This window comes from Ictidomys tridecemlineatus, unplaced genomic scaffold, assembly GCF_052094955.1.
Source record: "Ictidomys tridecemlineatus isolate mIctTri1 unplaced genomic scaffold, mIctTri1.hap1 Scaffold_5812, whole genome shotgun sequence".
Lineage (NCBI taxonomy): Eukaryota > Metazoa > Chordata > Mammalia > Rodentia > Sciuridae > Ictidomys > Ictidomys tridecemlineatus.
Window position 1 is genome coordinate 1 of NW_027523930.1, and position 23,988 is coordinate 23,988.

At 53.9% G+C, this 23,988-nt stretch overlaps 1 protein-coding gene across 1 annotated transcript; it reads left to right on the forward strand.

Annotated features, from left to right (window-relative positions):
• The first annotated feature begins 6 nt into the window (after window positions 1-6).
• On the forward strand, window positions 7-18,234 carry Snai1 (snail family transcriptional repressor 1). Its single transcript, XM_005325218.4, has 3 exons — window positions 7-12,565; window positions 13,190-13,717; window positions 17,272-18,234. Exons 1-3 carry the CDS (start codon window positions 12,484-12,486, stop codon window positions 17,454-17,456), a joined length of 795 nt encoding a protein of 264 aa, XP_005325275.1. The 5' UTR covers window positions 7-12,483; the 3' UTR covers window positions 17,457-18,234.
• The last annotated feature ends 5,754 nt before the right edge of the window (window positions 18,235-23,988 follow it).

The following is a 23,988-nucleotide window of genomic DNA, read 5'->3' on the forward strand; positions in this document are numbered from 1 at the left end:
GTCTAAGCCTGAGATTCCAAGTTCTAGTGTTATGCATAGGTACAGAAAGTGCCAGTTCTCAGGCACCTTTAGGAAATGGAGTAGGATGTACCTCAAATGCTGTTAAGTAACAGTGAGTACCTGATGATGTCAGTTAATCTGATGTCCACAATGCATGGGGGCTGGGGTTGTGGTAGAGCACTTAACTGGCTGTTTAGTCTACACCACATAAAAATAAATAGATGTATCCATCTGTAACAAAAAGATATCTTTTTAAAATGCCTGTGGATTGAACTTCCTTGAAATGTCTTAGTAAATTTGTACATTTATTTTAAATAAATACATTAAACATACTTGAATATTATTTATATATAAATATATATAACCAAAAATAAGTACATATTTGAATATTGTCATCTGCAATGATAAAAATGCTTACAGTTAGCGGGGCATGGTGGCACACAACTGTAATCCCAGCTACTCAGGAGGCTGAGGCAGGAGGATGGCAAGATCAAAGCCAGCCTCAGCAAGGGCGAAGCACTAAGCAAGTCATTGAGACCCTATCTGTAAATAAAATACAAATTAGGGCTGGGGACGTGACTCAGCGGTCGAGTGCCCCTGAGTTCAATTCCCTGTACCAAAAAAAAAGTGCTTACATTCAATTTGGCCAAAAATAAAAGATTTTTTGTAGTGAAAAACTGACCAGTTTCTTGTGTTCAGGAACACATAGCATGTACTCAAGCACTTACGAACCAGCCCTGAGCTGGACACTGTGGGGTCACACGTCATTCAGATTTAATTGCAGACTGGTAAGTCTTCATGGTAGAGGATCAGTAAAGGGGAGCTATTTAGTAAACAATAAGTCGCTTCCTATTTCATGAAGAAACTAGAAACCATGATCCAGAGGAGTATCTGGACCTTTCCTCCTTTCTCCATGGTGCCTTTCCCTCTCCCCATCACCTCAGTGTCCTGCTGCTGCTTTTCCCAGATGCACAGTAAGAGTCACGCCCGCCCCTGCCTGCAGTCCAGCGTCCCACCAAAGCGCGTCTGACCGTCCTCATGCTTCGTCTCTTCCTGCTTCGTCTCCCAGTCTTGCTCCTCTGCACAAGACTGTGCCTGACTGCACCTTGGCCTTCCATACTTAACTCTGAGTAGACTGAATAAATATTCCTAGAATCGAAATGGAACTACATGGGGACATTTTCCATTTTCTTTCCATGGTGATTGCTCTGTCCAGGATGAGAGCCAGACAGTGGTAAGGAGGGCCTGAAGGGGGCAGCATTTCTCTGAGGAAGTAAGTCCTCAAATAAAACCAGAACTTGGAAGACAAAGGAGGCCAGACTCCTGGACAGGCTAAGGTGGCTGCCTACCCAGGTTCTCCATAAGGTCCCTGCCCCCCCACTTCCCTTTTTCTTCTCCCCCACCCCCGTACTGGGGCTTGAACTTGGGTACTCTACCACTGAGCTACATCCTCAGCCTTTTTTATCTTCTTTTTGGAGACAGTCTGAGATGCCCAGGCTGTCCTTGAGTTTATTTTTTATTTATTTATTTTTTTTAGTTTTCGGCAGACACAACATTGTTGTTTGTATGTGGTGTTGAGGATGGAACCCGGGCCGCACGCATGCCAGGCGAGCACTTTGCCACTTGAGCCACATCCCCAGCCCTGTCCTTGAGTTTATGATCCTCCTGCCTGAGCCTCCCGAGTCACTGGCATTACAGGTGTGCCTCACTGTGCCCCACTTCCCTCCTGCCTTTTTTTTTTTTAATATATATATTTAAGTTATAGATGGACACAGTACCTTTATTTTTATGTGATGCTAAGGATTGAACCCAGGGTCTTGCACGTCTAGCGCTCTACTGCTGAGCCACAGCCACAGCCCTCCCCTCCTGCCTTATTCCTCTCCTGTTATCTCCTGGCCTTCCACTGTGCCTGCTGCCTACACCCCCCCCCCCAGGCTCAGCTGGGCGCCAGGAATAGAGGAGTGAGAGTGATGCACATCCTCTTCATCTCTGGTTCCTGACAATTTTGTTTCATCCTTCTTTGGCTCCTGAAAGGTGATTCAAACTCGGCATTCAAGTTATATCAGAAAAGCGCCTCTCAATCTCAGCCAGCACTGCAGGAGGGATGCTGACCCCTTCCTGTTGCTTGGCCAAGGGGGCGGAGACCAGAGAGGGAAGGAGTCCTGGAGCCAGAAAGTGAATGACTTCTAGTACAGTCCTGAGCTCAGACCTGCAGCCTCCAGCACAGACTGCATGGGGTCTCCTGTCCCAGTATCTGCATTCAGTAGGTGTGACCTGACAAATCATTCTAATCTCTTTGTTCTTGGGTTCTCATCTGTAAAATGAGACTTTACAAAAATGTCTTTCTCGTAGTGTTGTAGGGACCCAGTAGAATAATCCATGGAAAGCACTAGAACAGAGCCTGACACAGAATCAGGGTGTAACAAATGTGAGCTACTGGGTGGGAGTGTATGGTGGAGCACTTGCCTAGCATTCCTGGGCCTGGATTCCATTTCTAGTACCACTAAATAAATAGAGATGAGCAACCAATGTCACCATTGTTTGTCTCATCCCTTCCTGAGACCTCTCAATGCCTGGTCCCACCCAAGAAGGTAAGTTGTGGCTGGGCAAGGTGGCACACACCTATAATCCCATTAACTGGAGGCTGAGGCAGGAGGATTGCAAGTTGAAGGCCAGCTTCAGCAATTCAGTGAGGCCCTAAACAATTTAGCAAAACCCTATCAAAGATAAAAAATAAAAGGCCGGGGCTGTAGCTTAGTGGCAGAGCACTGGCCTAGCATGTGTGAGCTGATGGCATGTTCTCCAGCACTTCTGTGGTTCCTGGGAGGGAAACACCTGGTGTCTCAAGGAGACGTCAGGCGAGAGTGTCAGTCTGCAAAACAGCCGGAACTCCTCTAAGATGTCAGGCTCTGTGAGGACTAGAGAGGTGTGACAGAAGGGCCCTGGGGGGCTGGGGATGTGGCTCAAGCTGTAGCACGCTCGCCTGGCATGTGTGCGGCCCGGGTTCGATTCTCAGCACCACATACCAACAAAGATGTTGTGTCCGCCGAGAACTAAAAAATAAATATTAAAAATTCTCTCTCTCTCACTCTCTCTCCTCTCTCACTCTCTCTTTAAAAAAAAAAAAAAAGAAGGGCCCTGGATTCTGGGTTGGAAAGGATGTTATGGGGGCTGGGGCTAAGGCCCAGTGGCCGATGGCTTGCCTGGCACGTGGGAAGCCCTGGGTTCCATCCTCAGTACCACATAAAAATAAATAAAAGACATTGTGTCCATCTATAATTAAAAACTATTAAAAATAGGATGTTATTGGGACAGTTGATTGTGGACGATGGTATTATACTGTATCAATACTGGGTTTCCTGACTTTGATAATTTTGCCAGTTATGTAGAGAATGACTTGTTCTTGGCAGATTTGTAGGGTATAAATATACCTACATGGGTAAAGGTTCCTGACTTCTCTAGTCAACCCAGATGTTTCCAAAAATAGCATACGTAAATAAATACACATACACGGGGGAGTTAGGGCATGACAGAGCAAATAAGCACAGTGTTAAGAATTACAATGCGTGGCCTGGGGTTGTGGCTCAGCGGTAGAGCACTCACCTTGTACGTGCAAGACCCTGGGTTTGATCCACAGCACCACATACAAAAATGAACAAGTGAAATAAAGGTGTTGTGTCCAACTACAACTAAAAAAATATTTTTTAAAAGAATTACAATGCAAAAATTATAATGCAACTTTTTTTTCAACACTGGGGGTGGACCCCAGGGGCGCTACATCCCCAGCCCTTTTTATTTTTTATTTTGAGACAGGGCCTCTCTAAGTTACCTAGGCTGGCCACCAACTTGCAGTTCTCCTATCCCGGCCTCCAGAGTAGCTATTGTTACGGGTGTGTGCCACTATGCCCAGTGTGCCATGCAACTTAAAAAAAAAAAAAAAACAGGGAAAGAAAAATACAAGCAAAAGTGATCCACTCCTCTCCACCTGACAGACAGCCTTCAAGACCCCCTCAGCGGAGGCTGTGGTGGCGCCCACCTGTGATCCCAGCTGTGCAGGAGGCTGAGGCAGGAAGAAGGCAAGTTCACCTCCACGTCCCGAGGGGGACGAAGTGCCTGCCTAGCGTGTGCGAGGCCCTGAGTTCCATGCCAGTACCAAAAAGCAAACAACAAAAACCATTATAGTCGATATTAGAATTCTTACAGATCTCCGGGTCACCATATTTTTTGGTTGAACTTAAAGTGGTTGATACTTTAGCTCCCATCTGTAGCCCCCGACTTTCACTCTGTCACCTGCCAGCATTATTTTAGCCTGATGCTTCCTTGTAAGGATGGAGTGCACTTAATTTTTCAGTGGGCATTTAGGTCGTTTCCAGTTTGACGGGTGATAGACCGCGTGTGAACACCTCTGCAGACACTGCACATCTTTGCCAGCTTGACTGGCTATTTTGTATGTAGAGCTGCTGGGTCAAAAAGAGGAAGGGTGAGAGACAGAGACTGGGAGAGTCTGGGGAGATAGACAGAGGGACACACCTAAGGAGGGACAGTGAGAAAGAGAGAGAGATGGAGACAGAGGAGACAGCAAGGTGGGAAGGTGGGGAAGGGAGGGTGCTGCTCTCCCGGGAGACCGAAGGGGCCTGGAGTTGCCAACTGCATCCCTCAGGAATGCAGGCGGGACAAAGCAAGTTTTAGGAACACGCCCTACAGATAAATTGTAGAGGAGGTCAGAGTCCTCTGCGCAAGGGTTTTCCCAGGAGTATTGTTCTGAAAAGCAAAAGATGAGAAACAAGCTAACTGCCCATCAACAGGGGACTGGTTCTAGATTGTGCTCTAAATGCTGATAGGAATCAATTTCTAAGCAAGGCCACCAGATTTAGCAAAGAAACCTGGAGGCCCAGTTAAATTTAAATTTCAGAGAGCTGTGTATGTTCTGTGCAGTCTTATGCTAAAAACCTTTGTTGTTTATCTGAAATTAGATTTTACTGGGCATCTTATTTTATCTGCAACACTATCTCAAGATAAGTGAGAAAAGCCAGTTGAAGTCAGGAGAGGGGCTGCTCTTGGGAGGTGTGCACGTGCCTGTCTGCCTGCCTGCCCGGAGGGCTGCTGAGGTGACCCTCACCTGGTAGGTGTATACCTCTGAGGCAAAGGGGCTTCTCTGGGCTCAGGACTGTAGTGGTTGGACTAGGCTGTACCTGGGATCCGTGCTCTGCCATCATTTGTACACATGTGGTAAGTGTTAATGTATTTTTAAAAAAATGTGAAAAACATGGGCTGGGGCTCAGTGGTAGAGCACTTGCCTAGCGTCTGTGAGGTTCTGGGTTTGATCCCCGGCCCCACATGGAAAAAAAAAAAAAGTGAAAAAGAGACCACAATTTTCCATTTGAACATTTCTAATTTTTTTTCAATTGAAAGGAATTGGACCCAGGAGTGCTGGACCACTGAGCTGTCTCCCCAGTTGAGACAATGTCTTGCTAAAACTGGCCTCCAATTTGCAATCCTCCTGCTTCAGCCTCCCTAGTGGCTGTGATTAGAGGTGTGCGCCACCATCCCTGGCTTTTGTTGGCTTTTTTTGTGTTCACTGAGGCTTAAACCGGGGGCCTTGTGCGTCCTAAGCATGTGCCTCCATCTCCAGCATCCCCTCCTTGGCATTATGCTCATCCTCTGTGGTTCAGAGCTCTCTAGGAGTGAGCGAGGCGGCCATCCATGATAGAGGGGAGGAGGCCCAGCGGGTACTTTCAGCCTCCTGCCAGGCAGGCAGAGGAACAGCTCTACCAACCCTGGCTGAAGCTGGAAGCAAGTGGTCTGAGAGGCCGGAGCACACACAGCAACCCGCCACCATGCAGCTGCCAGGGGACCACCTGGGGACCACTTGGGGAAGGTTGCTCAGCCTGAGCTCAGCCGGCCCCTCCCAGGAGTGAGCAGGGTGGCAGGTGTATCTTGCAGGTGCAGAGAGCCGGCTTTTGGCTTTGTGTTCCGCCCACCCACACACATCCACCCTCCAGGCCCTGGGGAACTTCCGTTTTCCAAGGTGACCCCCAAGCTTTCTCCTTTTTTTTTTTTTTTAATATTTATTTTTTAGTTTTCGGCGGACACAACATCTTTGCTGGTATGTGGTGCTGAGGATCGAACCTGGGCCGCACACATGCCAGGCGAGTGCACTATCGCTTGAGCCACATCCTCAGCTCCTTTTTTTTTTTTTTTGAACAAATATATTTGAAAATTTCTAATTTTTGTTCAGTCAAAGGGATTAGACCCAGGTTTTTTGTTTTTTTTTTTTTCCTAGATGGATACAGTACCTTTTTACTTATTTTTGTGTGATGCTGAGGATCGAACCCAGTGCCTCACACTTGCCAGGGGAGCGCTCCACCTCTGAGCCCCAGCCCAGCCCCCTTTCTCCTCCTTTTTGACAAATGGGCAATATGGCCACCTGGTGCTACATGAACTGGTCCTTATGCGGGCCACTCTGGGATGCTGTGGGGACACCTGTGCAAATGAACCTCACACATTTAAAGTCCTCTGCAAATGGAAGGAGAATGGCTCCCATGTCTTCCTGAGAGCCAGCTCTGGCCACGCCCAAGACTTGAATCCTGACCCAGAAACTTCCCTGGGAGTTTGATTTACTGGGCAAGGCCCAAGGCTGACTGTGTTTTCAGACAAATGAGAGACCCTGGGTGAGGCTTTGTGGTTTAAATCAGGGATGAAGGGCCAGTGGAGCCCTGCCTGACACAGGAACTTTCCCTGGGCGATATCTTCCTTCCAATCCCGATTAACTCGCCAACTCTGGATTGATCCCTTCACTGATTAATGATCTAATCAACAGAGACCAGCTCACCTGATAGACAAAGAGCTCTTAGAAATGAGAAGTTCATCGACTTGGTGATCAGGACTTGAAAAGTGGTTCAAAACACAGAGAAACTGAAACGGATTCAGAGAATGTAGAAAAGATGGCGCCTGCCAGGCAGCTCCGGAGGCTGAGACTGGAAGTTCAAAGCCAGCCCCAGCAAGAGCCAGGCGCCAAGCAACTCAGGGAGACCCTGTCTCTAAATAAAATACAAAATAGGGCTGGGGACGCGGCTCAGTGGTTGAGTGCCCCTGAGTTCAGTCCCTGGTGCCTCCCCGCAAAACGCTGCTCACATGAAACGCAAATCTCCGCTAGAAGACCCAGGTTCCCTTCTCAGACGGCAAAGATTAAAAAAAAAAAAATTAGACAGCTAGGCGTGGTGGCACAGGCCTGCAATCCCAGCAAATTGGGAGGACGAGGGCCAGGATGACGTCTGAGTCCGGCTTCAGCAAATTAGTGGTCCCTAAGCAATTTAGTGAGATCCTGTCTCAAAATAAAAACTAAAAAAGGGACTATAGTTTAGAGGTAAGGCATCCCCGGGTTCAAACCCTAGTACAAAAAAAAATAAAAAATAGAAAAAGACAATAGTCTGTGTCAGCTATTTTGAAAAGGAGCCCTCAATTCCTGCTTGAATATAATTTAGTCTAACCTTTTTGGAGGACATTTATACCTGGAGTGCAAAAATATGTGTATAAGTCATTTATTGAAAATTCCATGTTATTTGTAGTAGCAAAAGAAAATTGTAATCTAACCTAAATGCCCATCACGAGTCCTTTTGTTGGATAGTTGTGTGGTTCTGGCATAATCCATGCTCTAAAAAGGGTGCAGCTCCCATGCTTGTGATACCAGCCATTCAGGAGTCTGAGGCAGGAGGATCAGCAAGTTCAAAGCCAGCCTCAGAAACTTAGTGAAGCCCAAAGCAATTTAGTGAGACCCTGACTCAAAATAAAAAAAATGTCTACAGATGTAGCTCAGTGGTTAAGTGTCCCTGGGTTCAAGCTACAGTATCAAAATAAAATAAAAAGGGCTGTGGATGTAACTCAATGGTAAAGCCTCCTGGGTTCAATCCTTGGTACCCCACCTCAAAAAAAAAAAAAAAAAAAAGACACTGGGAAAAATAGTTACTGAACGTTTTTCTTTGGTTGTTGATTGTAAGTCACATTTTCAGTTTTGCTTTTCATGGTGGATTGGCATCCGTAGAAAATGCAGATGTGGCAGGTGTGGTGGCCCAAGCCCAGCAGCTCCGGAGGCTGAGGTAGGAGGATAGCAAGTTCAAAGCCAGCCTCAATGGGCAGGGGTTATCGCTCAGTGGCCAAGTGCTTGCCTAGCATGTGCGAGGCACTGGGTCCGAGCCTCAGCGCCAGGTATAAATAAATAAAGGTATTGTGTCCCTCTACAACGAAAAATTTAAAACAACAACAACAACAAAAAAGCCAGCCTCAAATTTAGCGAGGCCATAAGCAATTTGGCGAGACCCTATCTCAAAAAATAAAAAGGCCTGGGGTGTGGCTCAAGCGGTAGCGCGCTCGCCTGGCATGCGTGCGGCCCGGGTTCGATCCTCAGCACCACATACCAACAAGGATGTTGTGTCCGCCAAGAACTAAGGAAAAATAAATAAATATTAAAAAATTCTCTCTCTCTTTAAAAAATAAAAAATAAAAATAAAAATAAAAAGGCGTGGGGTGTGGCTTAAGGGTTAAGTGTCCCTGGGTTTAATCCCTGGTAGGAAAGAAGGAAAGAAAAGGAGGGAGAGGGAAAGAAAATGCAGATGTCTGTTCAGATTTAGCTTCCTTCCAGAGCCTTGTCTGGTCACATAAAATAGTCCGGGACCCCTCTCCAAAACAACGGATTGATTTTCACCCCCACGAAAGGTCCCCGGGAGGCGCTTCGGCCAGCAGAGGACGCCGGAGGTCCGCGACCAGGACAGTGGGGCAGACCTGGGGCAGGAGCAACTCGGCGAGACCCTCTCCCAAAATAAAATAAAGGGCTGGGCATGTGGCTCAGGGCCTCAAATCCTGGTAAATAAACAAACAAAGAAATAAAAATAAAAACAAAAAAAGTCACTTCGGCTTCCCCTGCAAGAAGGGCCACGCCCTCGCCCTGGCGCAGACCCCGCGAGGGCGGGGCTCACGGTGGAGCCCTCGGACCTGCGCTGGGCCCAGGAGGGTGCTGCTCCACCTCCTGATCGCCCCGTCCCCACGCCCTCCCTCCCCAGCGCAGGTGCTGGAACCCTTGGGGGAAAATGGAAAACGAGGCAGTGGGTGCTTGGAGCTTGTGGGGGCCCGTGGCTGGTTTACCCTTCCCCAAATCCTCACGTGATGGGAGCCACTTTGTGACCCAGCTAGGAAAAGGTGGGGTTGGAAATCATTCAACAAACACCTGATTGAGGCTCCGCTACCTGCTACCTGCTTTGAAGATAACAGAATAGGATAATTGGGTAGAAACTGGGTGCTGAGGTGGGTGGGGTCTTGCTTTATACTCCCTGGAGGAGGTGACTTAGTAACTAACTCTCCTCCCGCTCTTCTCTCTCTCCCTCCCTCCCTCCCTTCTTTCTTTTCTTCTAACCCAGGGCCTCGCACATATTAAGTGTGTGTGCTCATGTGTCTTAAGTTATGTCATTCACACCCAACCGGGTTGGATTATCTGTATACAGTTTAAAGATTAATAACAGGCTAGGGATGTAGCTCAGTGATAAAGCACCTGCCTCCTGTGTACAGGCCCCTGGGTTCAGTCTCCAGAACTTCCAAAAAGAAAGAGAGAGACACTAATAATAAAGATGCTTCCCTGATTGGAAAACAGAACATCACCAGAATTCTAAACTTCCCAGGCAACTTCTCTTTAGCTCCTCCTTTCCCAGCCTAACCCCATTCAGAATTTTGTATTAAACATTTCCTAGTTTGCTTTTTTAGTTTGAGACAGAGTTGCTTAGGGCCTTGTTAAATTTCTGAGGCTAGCTTTGAACTAGCGTTCTTCCTGCCTCAGCCTCCAGATCTCTACTTTTCTTTATAGTTTTACTGCCTTGTATGTGTGGATCCCTAAATAATACTGGGGTGAGTGTGCCCGCATTTGGCCCACATGTAAATCCAGCCATCTGTGATGCATTGGTTTCTAACTTCTTTTGTTCAACATTATGTTTTTGAGATTCATCTCTGTTGTTGCATGGAGTTGTAGTTCATGTGTAATTCATCTTTATGGGTAGAATCCTTTTGTAGGATTGCATTACAGTTTTTTTATACACATATATTTTAGATGTTGGTGGACTTTATTATTTATTATAGGTGGTGCTGAGACTCAAATCCAGTGCCTCACACAGGCTAGGCAAGCGCTCCACCACTGAGCCACAAACCCAGCCCCTTCTAGTTTTCTTAATCCACTCTTCTGTTGATAAACATTTGGGTGGTATCCATTTCTTTTCTTTTAAAATAGGACCAAGGGTACAATGACCCTTCTCTTGTTTGGTCTGGTTTGGGGCTGGGCAGCAGTTCTTAACTTTGGCTGCTCTTTAGAAGAATCAGGGAGATGTTTCAAAATGCTCATGCCAGAAGCCCCACCCCCAGATAATCAAATCAGGATGTGGGGGTGGGGTGGGGCCCAGGCTTAAGTATTTTTAAACACTCTGTAGGGAAATCTGCTGTGCGCCAGCCAGGGCTGAGAACCCCTGGGAGGCCACCGGTTGCTGGGAGAGGAGTCACCTGTTAACTGAGGTCAAACTTTTCCCAAGTAGTTGTGCCCGTTGACACTCTGGCTAGCCCTGACATCCTCATCAACACTTGATATTGATCAGATTTTTGCTTTTTGTCCTTCTGGTGAGTGTGAAATGACATCTCACTGTGGATTCCATTTGCATTTCTCTCATTACTAATGAGGGTGGCTGCTTAGTGAAATTGCTGCTGGAACAAAGAATGAAAAAAAAGGTAGCCAGGTGAAGATCTATGGGAGAGAGATTTGGTGAGAAGGGAGGTTGAACAGCAGGTGCCAAGGTCCTGTGGTGGGAAAGGGCTGGGATGTGGGAGGAACAGAAGGAGGTTGGGTGAAATCATTGTTGCATGGGGGAGGAAGAGAGCTGAAGAGAAGGTGAGCAGGGATTGGATCAGCAGGACCAAGCTGTCATGGCAAGGATATGGGCTTTTCCTCTGAGTGAGGGTTGTGGGGGGGGCAATCTGCTGCTCCCTCTGGCTCCAAGTGGAGCCTCCTGTGGAACTGAAGGGCTGTGGAGGGCGATGTGTTCTGCATCCCTCACCAGTCGGAGGAGGGAGGGTGATTTGTTCTCAGCTGCTATCCCAGCACCTAGTGAGGAAACCAGACACTTGTCCTGCCTGTCTTCTTGTTGGTGTGGGGAAGACTTAGAGGTTGTCATGATTCTGCCTTCCAAGTGAAAGCCAGTACCATGGGCCTTGGGATTTGTTTCTGTGGCCACCCCAGGGCCTGACACACCTCACAGGGGAGCTGGAACCCGAGTACAGCTCTCCCTCGGGCCCATCCCACATGCCAATCAGACGGGGTCCTCTGTGGAGCTTCTTGGATCCTTCAGACACGGGGCCTCTGATTCTCGGGTGAAGGGCTTGCCTCTGCCCTAGGCTTGCCGCTGTCTCGGCTTGCCCACAGCCATCTTTCCCGACGAAACTCGAAACAGGTCCCTCCTCCGCTGCAAATCCTTCCTTGGCTCCCCAGTGCCCTTGAGGCAAAGTCCAAGCTCTCAGAAGCCCTGGAGGCGGGCAAACCTGATTCCTCCCACCCCCGGGAGCAGCAGTTACTGATTCTTTCCTCGGGCCTTCCCCCTCCATATTTCTTCACTTCCGCTGGAAAGTCGCGCGCCCCCACCCCGTCAGGTGACCAGCCTCTAGACGGTCACAGCGTCCAGTCTCTCCCGCAGCCCCCCTCCACCTAGCCCCCCTCCCTGTGCGTTATAATCCTGTTTACTTCGTCTGTCTCCCCCGCCGACCGAGGAGCTCCCGGGCGAGAGACCCTGGTGCAGCCGCAGCCCCAGGAACAGTGCCTGGCTCTGGGCGAAGCGAAGGGACGAGCGCATTTTGGCCGCACGATGCCAGACTGCTTTGCAGAAAGCCGGTGGCCCTCCACGTTGCCAGCGGCCACGGCGAGGGCCGGTTTCCTGGCATCCGCCCCAGCAGTGGGCACCGTCTCTCGTCTGCGCCACGCTGTTTGCGAGGTGCCGCCAGGAGGAGGACCTCTCCGCCCGCGTCCAGAGCCCGGGCGCGGGCAGGCTGCGGAAGGTCGGGTATTGGGGTCCCAGGCACCAGAGGCGCTCAAACGCGGGGCGCCGAGTTGGCGAGCACGGGGCGTCCGGCGGGGGTCCGGCCTCGCGAGGGCTCCCAGCGCCCGGCGTCCCGCCCCACAGCCTGCCTCCGAGGAGTGGAACCAGCCCGGAGCCGGGCTCCCAGCGCCACGCGGCGCGAACCCAGCCCGTCCCCCGAGCACCTGCTTGGGGCGTGGCCTTTGGCGGACGCGCGCCTCCGATTGGTGCGGCGTTGACAAAGGGGCGTGGCGCTCATGGCCCCGCCCCGAGGCTGGGGTATTTAAAGGAGGCAGCGGGCTTCTTCACTCACAGCGCCGCTGCACGGCCTCGCGGGTGGTGTTCCCTGCGGCCCCTGCGCGACCCGGCGACCCCGGCTGCTTCAGCCACCATGCCGCGCTCTTTCCTCGTCAGGAAGCCCTCGGTCCCTCGCCGGAAGCCCAATTACAGCGAGCTGCAAGACTCTTCTCCCGGTGAGCAGAGATGCTGGACCCGCAGAGGGACTCGGGAGACGCAGGCGTGGGGGGCCTCTGAGGGAGAGGTCCTGGGACCACGCTGAGTGTGGGATGTCCTGTGGAGAAAGGCCAGGGCTCCGGAGACACGGGGCAGGTGGATCTGGAGCCTCGGATCTTGGCGGTTGGGTGGAGGGCTGTGCTGTGGGCACAGGAGGCTTCGTGGGGGTCGAGAGGCAGAGAAGCTCCGCGAGTGTAGACAGGAGAGAAGGCTGTGCCAGGAGAGTCCTCTGGCCAGTGGCTATGAAGAGTCCGGAGTCCAGAGGGTTGGGGGAGGGGCGGAAGGAGAGGTGTAGAAGGGGGATCTGCAGGTAGCTGGGCTGAGACCAGGCCTGGGGGTCTTACTTTGGGCTGGGGACCTGGGAGACACAGGAAGTGGGAGGCTTGGGAATGGCCCCCTCGAGCTGGGCTGGGAAGTTGGGGGTCTGTCTTATAGGAGGCACAAGTGTGGTGTCCTGGCTGAGCAAGGGCGTGGGAGGGCAGGAACCGCCTCTGTCCTTAGTTGTAGCCCTCAGTGGGCTGATGTTTGTTGACAGATTGAAAGTTTAATTGATGTCTGACCCTGTCCCTCTCTGTCTTCCTCAGAGTTCACCTTCCAGCAGCCCTACGACCAGGCCCACCTGCTGGCTGCCATCCCGCCTCCTGAGGTCCTCAACCCCACCGCCTCGCTGCCCACCCTCATCTGGGACTGTCTCCTAGCGCCCCACACGCAGCCCATTGGCTGGGCCTCCCTGCAGCCCCAGGAGAACCCCCAGGCAGCAGAGCTGACCTCCCTGTCGGATGAGGACAGCGGGAAGGGCTCGCAGCCCCCCAGCCCACCCTCTCCAGCTCCTTCCTCCTTCTCTTCCACCTCCGCTTCTTCCCTGGAGGCTGAGGCCTACATTGCCTTCCCAGGCTTGGGCCAACTGCCCAAGCAACTGGCTCTGCTCTCCGTGGCCAAGGACCCCCAATCTCGCAAGGCTTTCAACTGCAAGTACTGCAACAAGGAATACCTCAGCCTGGGCGCCCTCAAGATGCACATTCGGAGCCACACTCTCCCCTGTGTCTGCGCAACCTGTGGGAAGGCCTTCTCCAGGCCCTGGCTGCTGCAGGGCCATGTCCGGACCCACACTGGTAAGTATCCCTGCAGGTTACTGCTCTTCTGACGGGCTTTTGTGATTCTGGGCTGCTGTTCTCCTTATCGTTTTAATTCTTTTTTTTTAATTTGACATCAAGGAAACTAAGGCTCTAACTTAGTTCAAGTTCAGGGACCTGGGCCTTTGGAAATGTTTGGCAGAAGCATTCATCAGCTAAGCTGATGGGCTGGTTCTTCTGCAGTTTCTTAGAGAAATATTTTGGAGCTGGATATGGGAAAAGTGCACCCAATACCTTGCTATTATGGCCAGGTGTGAAGGGACCCACCCTGCTCCTCCTTCCACAAACCACCCTGCCCCAGTCAGACAGGATGTTGTCAGTACCCCCCACCACTGCCCTAAATCCTGTCTGAGAACTTCCTCAAACTTTCCATGATGTTTCACCTCTCTAATCCTTAGTTTTCTCATCTCTAAAATGGGCATGAGTATACCCATTTTACCTTGTGGGGTATCTGTATAGGTTAAATGAAAGAATGCCTGTGGAAAGAAAGAGCAAAGCTCTTGGTGCATGATAAGCTCTCAGAAAAATGGTAGTTGGTATTTGCTTTGCTTCTATGCTGTGTGACCTTGGTTAAGCAATTTAACCTCTCTGAGCCTTAGGATTATGATAGCACATGCTTTGTAGGGTAGCTATTAAGATTGCTAATCACTTTATAATAATGGTTTATAATTATGGTTCTTAGGTCTGTTTTCCTCACCCTGAGTCAATTCCACCATGAAGATCAGGGAACAACTTTGCTGATAAAAAACACAATCCCTTCAAAAAAAAAAACAAAACAATACAGAATACAGACTGTTGCGTGTGGTGGCAGACACCCTAATCCCAGCTGCTTGGGAGGCTGAGGCAGGAGGATCATAAGTTTAAGGCCAGCCTAATCAACTTGGTGAGGCCACGATTAAAAATAAAAAACAGCTGGTACATAGTTCAGTGGCAGTAGCCTGCATGAGTTCCTGGGATTTGGTCCTCAGTGCCGCACAATACTTCATCATGGAAGACTTCCCAGAAGCCAGGAGAGGGCAGGCACCCTTCCTTTTCAGATCTTGAATGGTGGAGGTTGATGTGTTTGGGGGTGATCCTTGGAGGGTGACTTGAGAGGAAGTTCAAAGGTCATGAGAGCATTGGGATCAAGCTGGCCAGGTTGGAGGCTGAGCTCTGTCATTTCCTGTCCTGGTGGCTGACCTTCAGCAGTGAGGGTCAGGGGGGTGGTCTGGGGGAGCCTGTCCCTTCGAAGGTCTCCTTAGCGACTGTTCCTCTCTGTGCACAAATTGTCCTGATTTTAGCATGTAAAGGTTCAACTGCTGCCTTTTCTCCTGGTGCCTGCCTAGCTAACGGGGGCCCTATTTGGGGGGTGTTGAGGCCCTCAGGATGCTCTCCGGGAGCCTCCAGCCTCCCCTGTCCCACCGGACATTTTAATGTAAAGGCCTGGCTCAGGCACAAAAGGCCGTGGAAATGCACCTCGCTGTCCTGGAGGACCCCATTGTGTGCCTCGATGGTGGGCCCAGGGGTGGGTGGGAGGGGCGCAGCAGGTGCACGGGGCAGTGGTGCCCAGCACCTGTTCCCGCCGCAGCTGCTGGCCCATGGTGTGGCAGGCCCCCTTAATCCCGGGGGTATCGCATGTACAGTGCCCCCCTCAGCAGCCTTTGTCCCCGCCAGCCTGGTGCCGATTTCACACTTGCCCGAGCGCCATAAAGGCGTCTGGAGCCGCGCGGGGGCGGGGTGGGGTGGGGTGGTGTCTGAGGGGGTCCTGTGGTGCACTCGGACCCGCCACAGCCCCTCACACCCTAAAAGGTCCCTTCCTCCTGGGTTGAGCACTAACTGGGGGATGGGCCCTGGTCCCCAGCTCACTGATGGGCTCTGTCCCCTTCTCGTCCCCCTGGTCCTCTCCTAGTTCTCGGGTGTGAATGAGGAAGAGCTTCACTGGGGCCTGGGAGAAGGCCACCACCAGACCCTTCAGGCGGCCCCAGGGCTAGTTCAGTAGTGGCAGTGGGGGTGCAGCCCCCCATCTCGAGTTCTCTCCTCCCCTCCCCTTGTGTGGTCCTGTGGGCGGAGCCTGCTCTTGGCCGCCCATGGCAACCTGTTGAGTGGGTGGGGCCCGAACCTGTCCTGGCCGCCCTCCCCTCCCTCAGTAGGTGATGGGCTTAATGCACTCAGTCTTTCTTGAATGCCATCACTGGAATTTGGTAGGTCATGGCCTGTGGGCATATCAGGCTGGGGCTGGGAGCTAGAGAATCCCCTTCTTTTTTGTTTAATGAATTAGCCTTAGGACTTCTTATTTGGAAAAGTTATATGCCTAAGGAAAAACAAAATGTCACAACACTGTCACTGTTTTGGAAACTGTATCCTCTTGGTGGGGCAGGGATTGTGAAAAGGCATTATCTGGTGATTGAGGGCTCAAGCTTTTTTGATTCCTTTTATTAAAAGCCGGTTTATTTATTCTACATGCATTTATTGAGCACCTACTTAATCCTGAGGGGTATTGCCTCCCGTGCAAGACTTCCTACCACATCTTTGGCCAGGGAGGTGGAGTGTCTGGGCTGCAGGTTTCTGTAGCCTCAATTGGGAATGCACTTAAGGGAGGCCTCTGCCCTCTGGGACTCAGCCTGATGGGGGGCGGATAGTCCAGTAGTCTTGGGAAGCGGGCTCAGTGGCTCATGCCTGTGATCCCAGCAAGAGACAGGAGCATCGCAAGTTCAAGGCCAGCCTCAGCAATTTAGCTAAAAGGGTCTCAAAATAAACAAACAAGGGCTGAGGATGTAGCTCCTTGGCAAAGCACAGAAGGGGTTAGTCCTCAGCGCAAAACCAAACCAGAGGGTGGCCGAACAGCGCTGAGGTAAGCCACCTAAGCTGCCTCTCCTCTCTCCTCTTTCTGTGTGCACGTGTGTGAGTGTGTGTGCACATGTGGATGAGTGTGTAGGCACACGTGGGATTGGGAACTGAACCTGGGGGTGCTCTGCCCCTGAGCTTTTTTAGTTCACTTTGAGACGGGGTCTCGCTAAGTCTCCAGGCTGCCTTCAAACTTGTGACTCTCCTGCCTCAGGCTCCCGAGTGGTCTGAGGCCAGCTCTGAAGCTTTGTCCCCAGTGTAAATTAAGGTTTGACTCCAGGATTAGTAAAAAGCTTCTGCTGACCAAGAGCAGTATGTGCACTGGCCAAAGTCAAGGGCTTAGGAGCCCTGCAGGGTAACCCCAAAAATGCTCCTTAACTTTTGGGCCTTAGTTGCACCAGCTTTAACATGAGGACGCAGAAGGGTCAAAGTGTGGAGTCTTGACCCTTGAGCCTTTCCCCGGTCCCAGCATGTGGTCGTCCTGCTTCTCTGGGTTCCCACCCCGTGAGTGGGAGCCGCATTTTACAGATGAGAGGAGGCTCAGAGCAGCCAGAATACTGCTCCGGGTCCCTCGGGAAAGCCACCGTCTCCTGTGACCCGCAGGCCTCTGGGCCCAACCTGCGGGCGGCCAGGACCCTTTCAGGGTGGTGTGGGGCGGGCCCTTCGGGAAAGGCCCCGCCGCCCAGCGTGACTCCCTGTGTCCTCCCCAGGTGAGAAGCCCTTCTCCTGCCCCCACTGCAGCCGGGCCTTCGCTGACCGCTCCAACCTGCGCGCCCACCTGCAGACCCACTCGGACGTGAAGAAGTACCAGTGCCCGAGGTGCGCCCGCACCTTCTCCCGCATGTCCCTGCTGCACAAGCACCAGGAGTCGGGCTGCTCGGGTGGCCCCCGCTGAGCCTGCCACCACCCCAGCTGCCTCCCCCATCCAGGAGGAAGGCGCCCCGTCCGTCGCCCCGCCACGGAAGCCACCGATGCCTGGCTGCGTGGCCCCGTGGACGTTGCAGGCTGCTGACTGGTGTCGCGCCCCGGGGGCCTCATGGGCTTTGAAGGAGCCTCTCGGGCCTCCCTGTGGACAGTGGACGGAAGGTGGCCTTGGAGCTGCTTCCTGGCTTCCCGAGTTGGCCTCTGGGCTCGCGTCTCCAGGGCTGAGTGGATGCAGCTGCTGAGCAACAGGACAGAGCGGACAGATGAATGGGAGCTCCCCCACCCCACTTAGGACACTGCTCCCCTCCCTGTGCTCCCACAAGGAACCCTCCGCCACCTTCCAGAGGTGTGACCAACTATGCAACAATCCCGCCCCCACGCGCATCTGTGGGGCACTGGAGGGCGGCTTCGAGCACAAGGATGGACCGGAGGATGCCCCTGGCCCTGGGCAGCTCTTTAGCCTCCTGTTTGTCCTGGTGACACCTGTTTCACGGGCAACTTAACAATGTCTCCAAAGGGACTGTGAGTTATGGCCTTGCCTGTTGGGCTGAGTGGGGTGCTTCGGCCTGACCAGTTTGTCTCCCAGAGTGTTCCGGGGCCCTGACAGGCAGGCCTACAAGGACGACGTTTACATTTTTAAAGGTACACTGGTGTGTATATTGCAAGTGACATCTTGTATTACGGAAACATTTTGTATAGTTATATATACAGTTTATTGATGTTCAATAAAGGCATTAATTTATATACTACAGAGGCTCCTCTTGGTCTTGCGGGTGTGGGCATTTTCGAAGGTCTTCAGGAAAGGAAGAGGGCGGGATTCCTGGAGCTTTGGTGCTTCTGACACAGCCTTAAATCTTGTCCTTGGAAATGGCATGTGCTGGAGAGCTGCCCTGTCAGGGAACTTGTGCAGATGAGACTCGTGGGCGTCCTGGGGCTCGGAGACCCTTGGCTGCCAGCAAGCCCCTGCACTCCTGGCGCCCCTGGTCCCTCCTCTGGCTTTGGCATTTTGAAGCTGAGCAGGCCCAGGGGGTGCGAGGGGGGCTTCCTGGGTCCTCACTGGCTCAGGCCAGGGAAGGTCTTTGGGGCAGGGTTGGCGCCCGTCCCCGCTGGAGAAGAGGATGTCCTTCCTGTTCCCAAGGGCTCTGGGCCCTGCTGGCCTCCCTGTCAGGCCGCCCACACCTCCGTCTGGCTGCTGGGTACCAAATGGCCTTTGATGCAAGGAAATTGGCTGGCGGGAGCCAGGAGGGTGAGAAGCCAGGCCAAAGGGTAGGGGTCATTCAGCTTCCTGCCCAGAGGATGGGAGGACCTGGGCTGGGGCCTGGCGGGGCAATTCACTCCTGGCTGGCTGGCAGTGGTGACTTCACCTCTGGGGGCCTCCTGGGGCCAGGAGAAAATGAGTGTCCCTTTTGAGCACAAAAGGTGCCGAAGGTGCCAGCTTCCTGCCGGCCGCTGAGCAGGCGTCCCGGAGCTTCGCGGCCTGGAGTCAGGCTGGGGGCTGGTGAGAAGGAGAGATGGTTCTTTCTTCTAAACAGGAAACGGTGACCCGCGGGCCCAGGGCCTTAATGACTTGCAGCCTTCCTCCCCAAAGGAAAAAAAAGTCCTCTAACAATCGCCAAATTGTGCCGGCCCCCCTGAGGGGAAGCTGGGGTGGGGTGGGGGCTGGGCATCAGTTGGCTGAAGGCCTACTGTGTCCCGGTCCCTGTGGGTCCCTGTGAGTCACTGTGGCCACCCACAGTAGGTGCTGAGACCGGCAAGTGAGCAACTTCACAGTGTCCAAGGGACAGGCCTCTGGGAAAGGAGGCCAGAGCCCCCAGGCCTGGAACCGCACGGGTCTGGGAGTCGAGAGAGGCCAGGCTCCCCCCTTCCTGGGGCCACAGTTTTGCCCCCACACAACAGGGTGATAGCAACCTGCCCCCTGGAGACCATAAAGAGGCGGTCATTCTGTCCTGGGGTGACAGCCGTGAACACACAGTCCCCACGCTCACGGAACCTGAGTTCCAGTTGGGGACACAGAAAACAAACGTGATTCAAAACAAGCTGCTGTGCCACACGGTGCCAGGGGCCAGGAGAGGCCGAGGCTGGAGGATTGGTGGTGGGTGGGGCTGGGGGATGAGGCTGTCTCCAGAGCTGGGACCGCTGGGAAGACCTGGGGGTGCTCTGAGGCTGGAGGGAGCAGGGCTGGGTGGCTGGGGGGGGAGACTGAGCAGGGTGGGGGGTGGGGGGAGTTTTGACTCAGCCAGGGGTGGGGGCGGGGAAGTGGAAGCAGCTTTACAAAGGGTCTCCTGGCTGCTGGGGAGCAGAGTTTGGGATCAGGGAGAAAAGGGACCGAAGCTGGGCACAGTGAGAAGGCGGAGGGGGAGGGGTGACAGGTGGCAGTGGCCTGGCCCTGGCCCCGGGGTGGCCTTGGGGATGAGACTGGAGTGGTGCTCACCCAGCCCAGAGCTGGCTCCTGGGAGCCCTGGAAGAGCTGTTTTGGGGATGCGGGGGGGATCATGAGGCGGCGGGGAAGTGCCCCACTGAGCCACATGGCCAGGTGCAAAGGGCCTGCAGCTCCCCTTGCAGGAGGAGAGGTGGGAGCCCAGTGAGTGACACCCTTGTTTGTATTTGCACTGAACTCTGGAAGTTTAAGGCGACATACTAATAAAGGTGGTTTCCGGGGCTTGTGAGAGGTGGAACTGAGATGAAAAGGGACAAGGACTGCAGTCCAGGGAGGCTTATTTTTAGGTTGTTTAAATGTTTTATTTTAAAATAATTTCAACCGCCCAAAGTTGCATGGAAAACACGCGGAGCCGGCTTCTACGTTCCCACTGCCCAGTGTGTTGGAGTTTATGTCCCTGTCTTCTCCGTTCACACTCACACACACTCACTCACACACACTCACACTGAGGATGCGGCCTGGGGGGCCTCAAGGCTGCACCCCGGCCCTTACTGCTGAATATTTTTGCATATGTTTCCTAGGGAGAAGGATGTTTAAAATTTTAAAAAGAAGGAGAGGAAGATCCTTTTCGATGTCCTGGGTCCCCTCCCCACCAGGGTGTCCTGTGGAGACAGATCTCCCCACTGTCCTGGGGGTCCTGCGCAGCGCCTGGGAGCCGGGGATGGAGAGGCCTGGACCTGTCCTGTCTCTTGGGCAGCCCCCGCCTGGCCTGTCTGTGTCCTTCGTGTTTTGACACTTGGGAAGGGTCCAGGCCAGTTGTCGCAAGATGGTCCCTTGGTCTGGGCTTTCCTGCAATTCAGTTTGACAGCGCAGGTCTGGCAGACGGCAGAGGCAGGGGTGTCTCTCCCAGGGCAGGGGTCCCCAGGGGGCCCGTGGTCCCTCTGCTGATGTCACCGGGACCAGCTGGTCAGGTGCCCTGGCAGATTCTCCCCGCGGAGGCTCCTTGTCCCTCTCCTCACCCACACCTTGCTGGAGGCCTCAGAGGCCAGGTGGATGCTTCAGCCGACACCAGGGACGGTGGCCTAGCTCGGGCCAGCGGCTCACTCCGCCGCCCACTCCTCTGGTGGAAGTCGCCTGGTGTCTGGGCAGCGGCCTGGGGCTGTGGCTGGGGGAGAGGCCGGCAGGGAGCTGTGGGGTCTGGCAGGGCCATTAGACCCCCCCCTGGATTTTCCTTAAAACCGAGTCCAGGAAACAAAGGGCTGTACAGCCGCCTCTGTGCGAGTGTCCAGGCAGGCAGGTCTGCGGCCAGGGCCACCTCTGGGCACAGCTGGGCCCCCTGAGTGACCTCGAGGTGACTCATGGTGTCCCCTGAGCTGGGATGGGGGAGTCTAGCTGGATCTGGGGTGCCCCGACTCCTCTCTGATTTCAATTTTTCATTTCATAATGTTACGGCAATTTATTTTCTCATTTAAAAAAATGTAGGGCTGGGGGCTGGGGATGTGGCTCCAGCGGTAGCCGCTCGCCTGGCACGCGGGTTCCATCCTCAGCACCACATACAAAGACGTTGTGTCCACCGAAAACTAAAAAAATATAAATATTAAAAAATTCTCTCTCTCTCTTTAAAAAAAAAATGTAAAGCTGGGATCTGGAACTCAATGCTCTCCAGCAAGATGTGACGGCACAGAGAGCTCGGTTTGCGGTGGGCAGGGCTGGGGGTGCCTGGGGATGGGACCCAGGGGTGCTTGACCACTGAGCCCCAGCCCCAGCCCTTTTAAATTTCTTGTTTTGAGACCGAGTCTCGCTCAGTTGCTTAGGGCCTTGCTAAGTTACTGAGGCCTCCCCGGGACCCTCCTGCCTCAGCCTCCAGAGTCGCAGGCCTCCACATCCAGCCCCTACAGCTTTTCCAATGAAGCAGAGCCAAGTCTGGTCCTTACCCACAGCCCTGGCCTGTCGGCATCTGCTGAGCAGAGGGTCCATTCTGTCTGTCTTCTAGAAACCCTGCTACGAGGCACAGCCTTTACCAGTGAGGCAAGCGTGGGTGCCTAGCACCCAGGAAGAAGGGCGCAGGCCCAGGTCCCTGGTGGCCCCTCTACACTGGGAGAGGCTGGGCCAGGTGTTCCCGTGGGCAGACTCCCTCTGCCCGCTCCTCGGGCCTCGCGCCCTCTGAGGTCCCCAGTTGGGTGATATATGGCCTCTTAGGTCGCTCTAAACATACCACGAACCTGCGGCTCAGCGCCACGGAGGGTTCAGCCCACAGCCTTGGAGGTCCCAGCCCCAGTCAAGGCGTCCCCGGGCTGTGCTCCCTGTGAGGCTGGGGGCGCTCCTTGAAGCCTCCTCTTTATGTGTGTCCTCTCGGGTCCTGTGACACCAGTCATTGGATTTGGGCCACCCTCATCCACGAGGATCTCATGGGAACTTGACTGCATGACGAAGATCCTACTTCCAAATAAGGTCACCTTCCTAAATTCCTAGGATCGGGACTTGAACAGATTTCTTCAGTTTTCTCTTACCGGGAAGACCACCCAGGGTGCTCTGCCACTGAACTGCGCCTCCAGACCCCACGCCCACCCCAGGGATCGGATCCAGGAGCCACATCCCCAGCCAGGACCTCACTGAGCTGCTTAGGACCTTGCTAAGTTGCAGAGGCTGGCTTTGAACTCGAGATCCTCCTGCCTCAGCCTCCCGGGCTGATGGGATCCTAGGTGTGCGCCACCGCACACCACAGAGGCAGATCTTTCTGTGGGACACCATTAGCCCACTACAGGGGGCTGTGTCCAAGGGTTCCACATCCCCTTCTTAGGGCCGGGGAAGATCCAGGAGCTGTTCCTATTCACTCACCAAACCCTGCGGCCTGAGGAGGGGCCTGGGGAGGAGGCTCAGGGTGAGTCAGAACCTGCCCAGCAGCTTGTGCAAGGGAGAGGGCCTCAGGGGAGGGCTCCGCCAGCCGTGAGCTCTGGGCTGCAGGATGAGTAGGCACCAGGGCATGGACGAGAGGGACCAGTGGGGACTAGGGCCAAGGCCAGGTTGACGGGGTGGGGGTGGGGGGGTGTCTGGATTTATCCCGAGGGCATGAGGGAGCCCTAGGAGGTGACTGCGTGGCCTGTCCTCTGGCAAGGTCCCTGGGGCGGCTGAGTGGAGAGCAAGCCTGGCGGCCGGGGGTGCAGCTGAGGAGGAGGCCACTGGGGCAGCAGGGGAGGCAGAGGAGGAGTGGGAGGAAGGAGGCCGGCCGCAGCAGCCAGGCCAAGCCCGCAGACCCTGGCCACCCCGATCCTCAGGGCAGCGCTGGAGCCCGGCTACCTGGGTCCTGACCCTGCTCAGGGCCCTCCTGCTGTGTGAGCAGCCGCGAGGTGCTCGACCTCTCTGGGTGTCCGTGTCCCTTGTCCCATGGCCAGCTGCTCCTCCAGGGCGGTGGTGCCAAACCAGCCGTGAGCACTCACCAACCGCTGGGCCTGGGGGGGTGCAGCCTCAGGGCAGGGCAGGTGGCCCAGCAGGAGCAGGGCCCAGGGTTCAGTCCCCAGCACTGACTGCAAAAGTAAGTATCAAAGGAAACGAAACAGCCCTCCATCACTGGGGCCCAGCCAGGGCGCCTGGTGCCCCACCTGCGCGCCCAGCGCATGCCCAGGCCTCAGGCTTCCACGGGGCCAAGAGGGCAGCGGCAGGGAGAGCTGAGCCCTTGTCACTCAGGGCCGTGCCTGGGACAGGGATGCCCAGCTTTGCCCCAGGACATGGCCTGGGCTGAGCTGGGGGCTTTCCTTTGTGGTCCAAGTGCCACCAATGTGTCACTCGGAGACCCTGGAGGAGGCCCTGCCCTCCCCAGGACCTGCAAGCAGGTCAGTGGAACCTACTCAGCCCCTGACCCAGAGCAAGATGTAAAGCAGCGGAGCAGTGGACAACCTGGGTGCCCGGCCAGCTGACCGGAGTGTCCACTGGGTCCTTGTGTGTCCTGAGAGCCTCGTGGCAGATCCAGGACAGCTCTCCAAGACATTCTGCTGTTTCTCTCGGTCTCTGTGGCACTGGGGACTGAACCCAGGGGCTCTGCCGCAGCTCACTGAGCCACTTCCCCACCCCTGGCTCCTTTTTAAATTTTGAGACAGGGTCTCAGATAAGTGCTTAGGGCCTCCCTGAG

Bases quoted from the DNA above. Each gene is read 5' to 3' on its own strand.
- Snai1 (XM_005325218.4), top strand. From the start codon at position 12,484: ATGCCGCGCTCTTTCCTCGTCAGGAAGCCCTCGGTCCCTCGCCGGAAG. The intron at 12,566-13,189 runs GTGAGCAGAGAT...TGTCTTCCTCAG, and splicing joins GCTGCAAGACTCTTCTCCCG to AGTTCACCTTCCAGCAGCCC. The intron at 13,718-17,271 runs GTAAGTATCCCT...TGTCCTCCCCAG, and splicing joins CCATGTCCGGACCCACACTG to GTGAGAAGCCCTTCTCCTGC.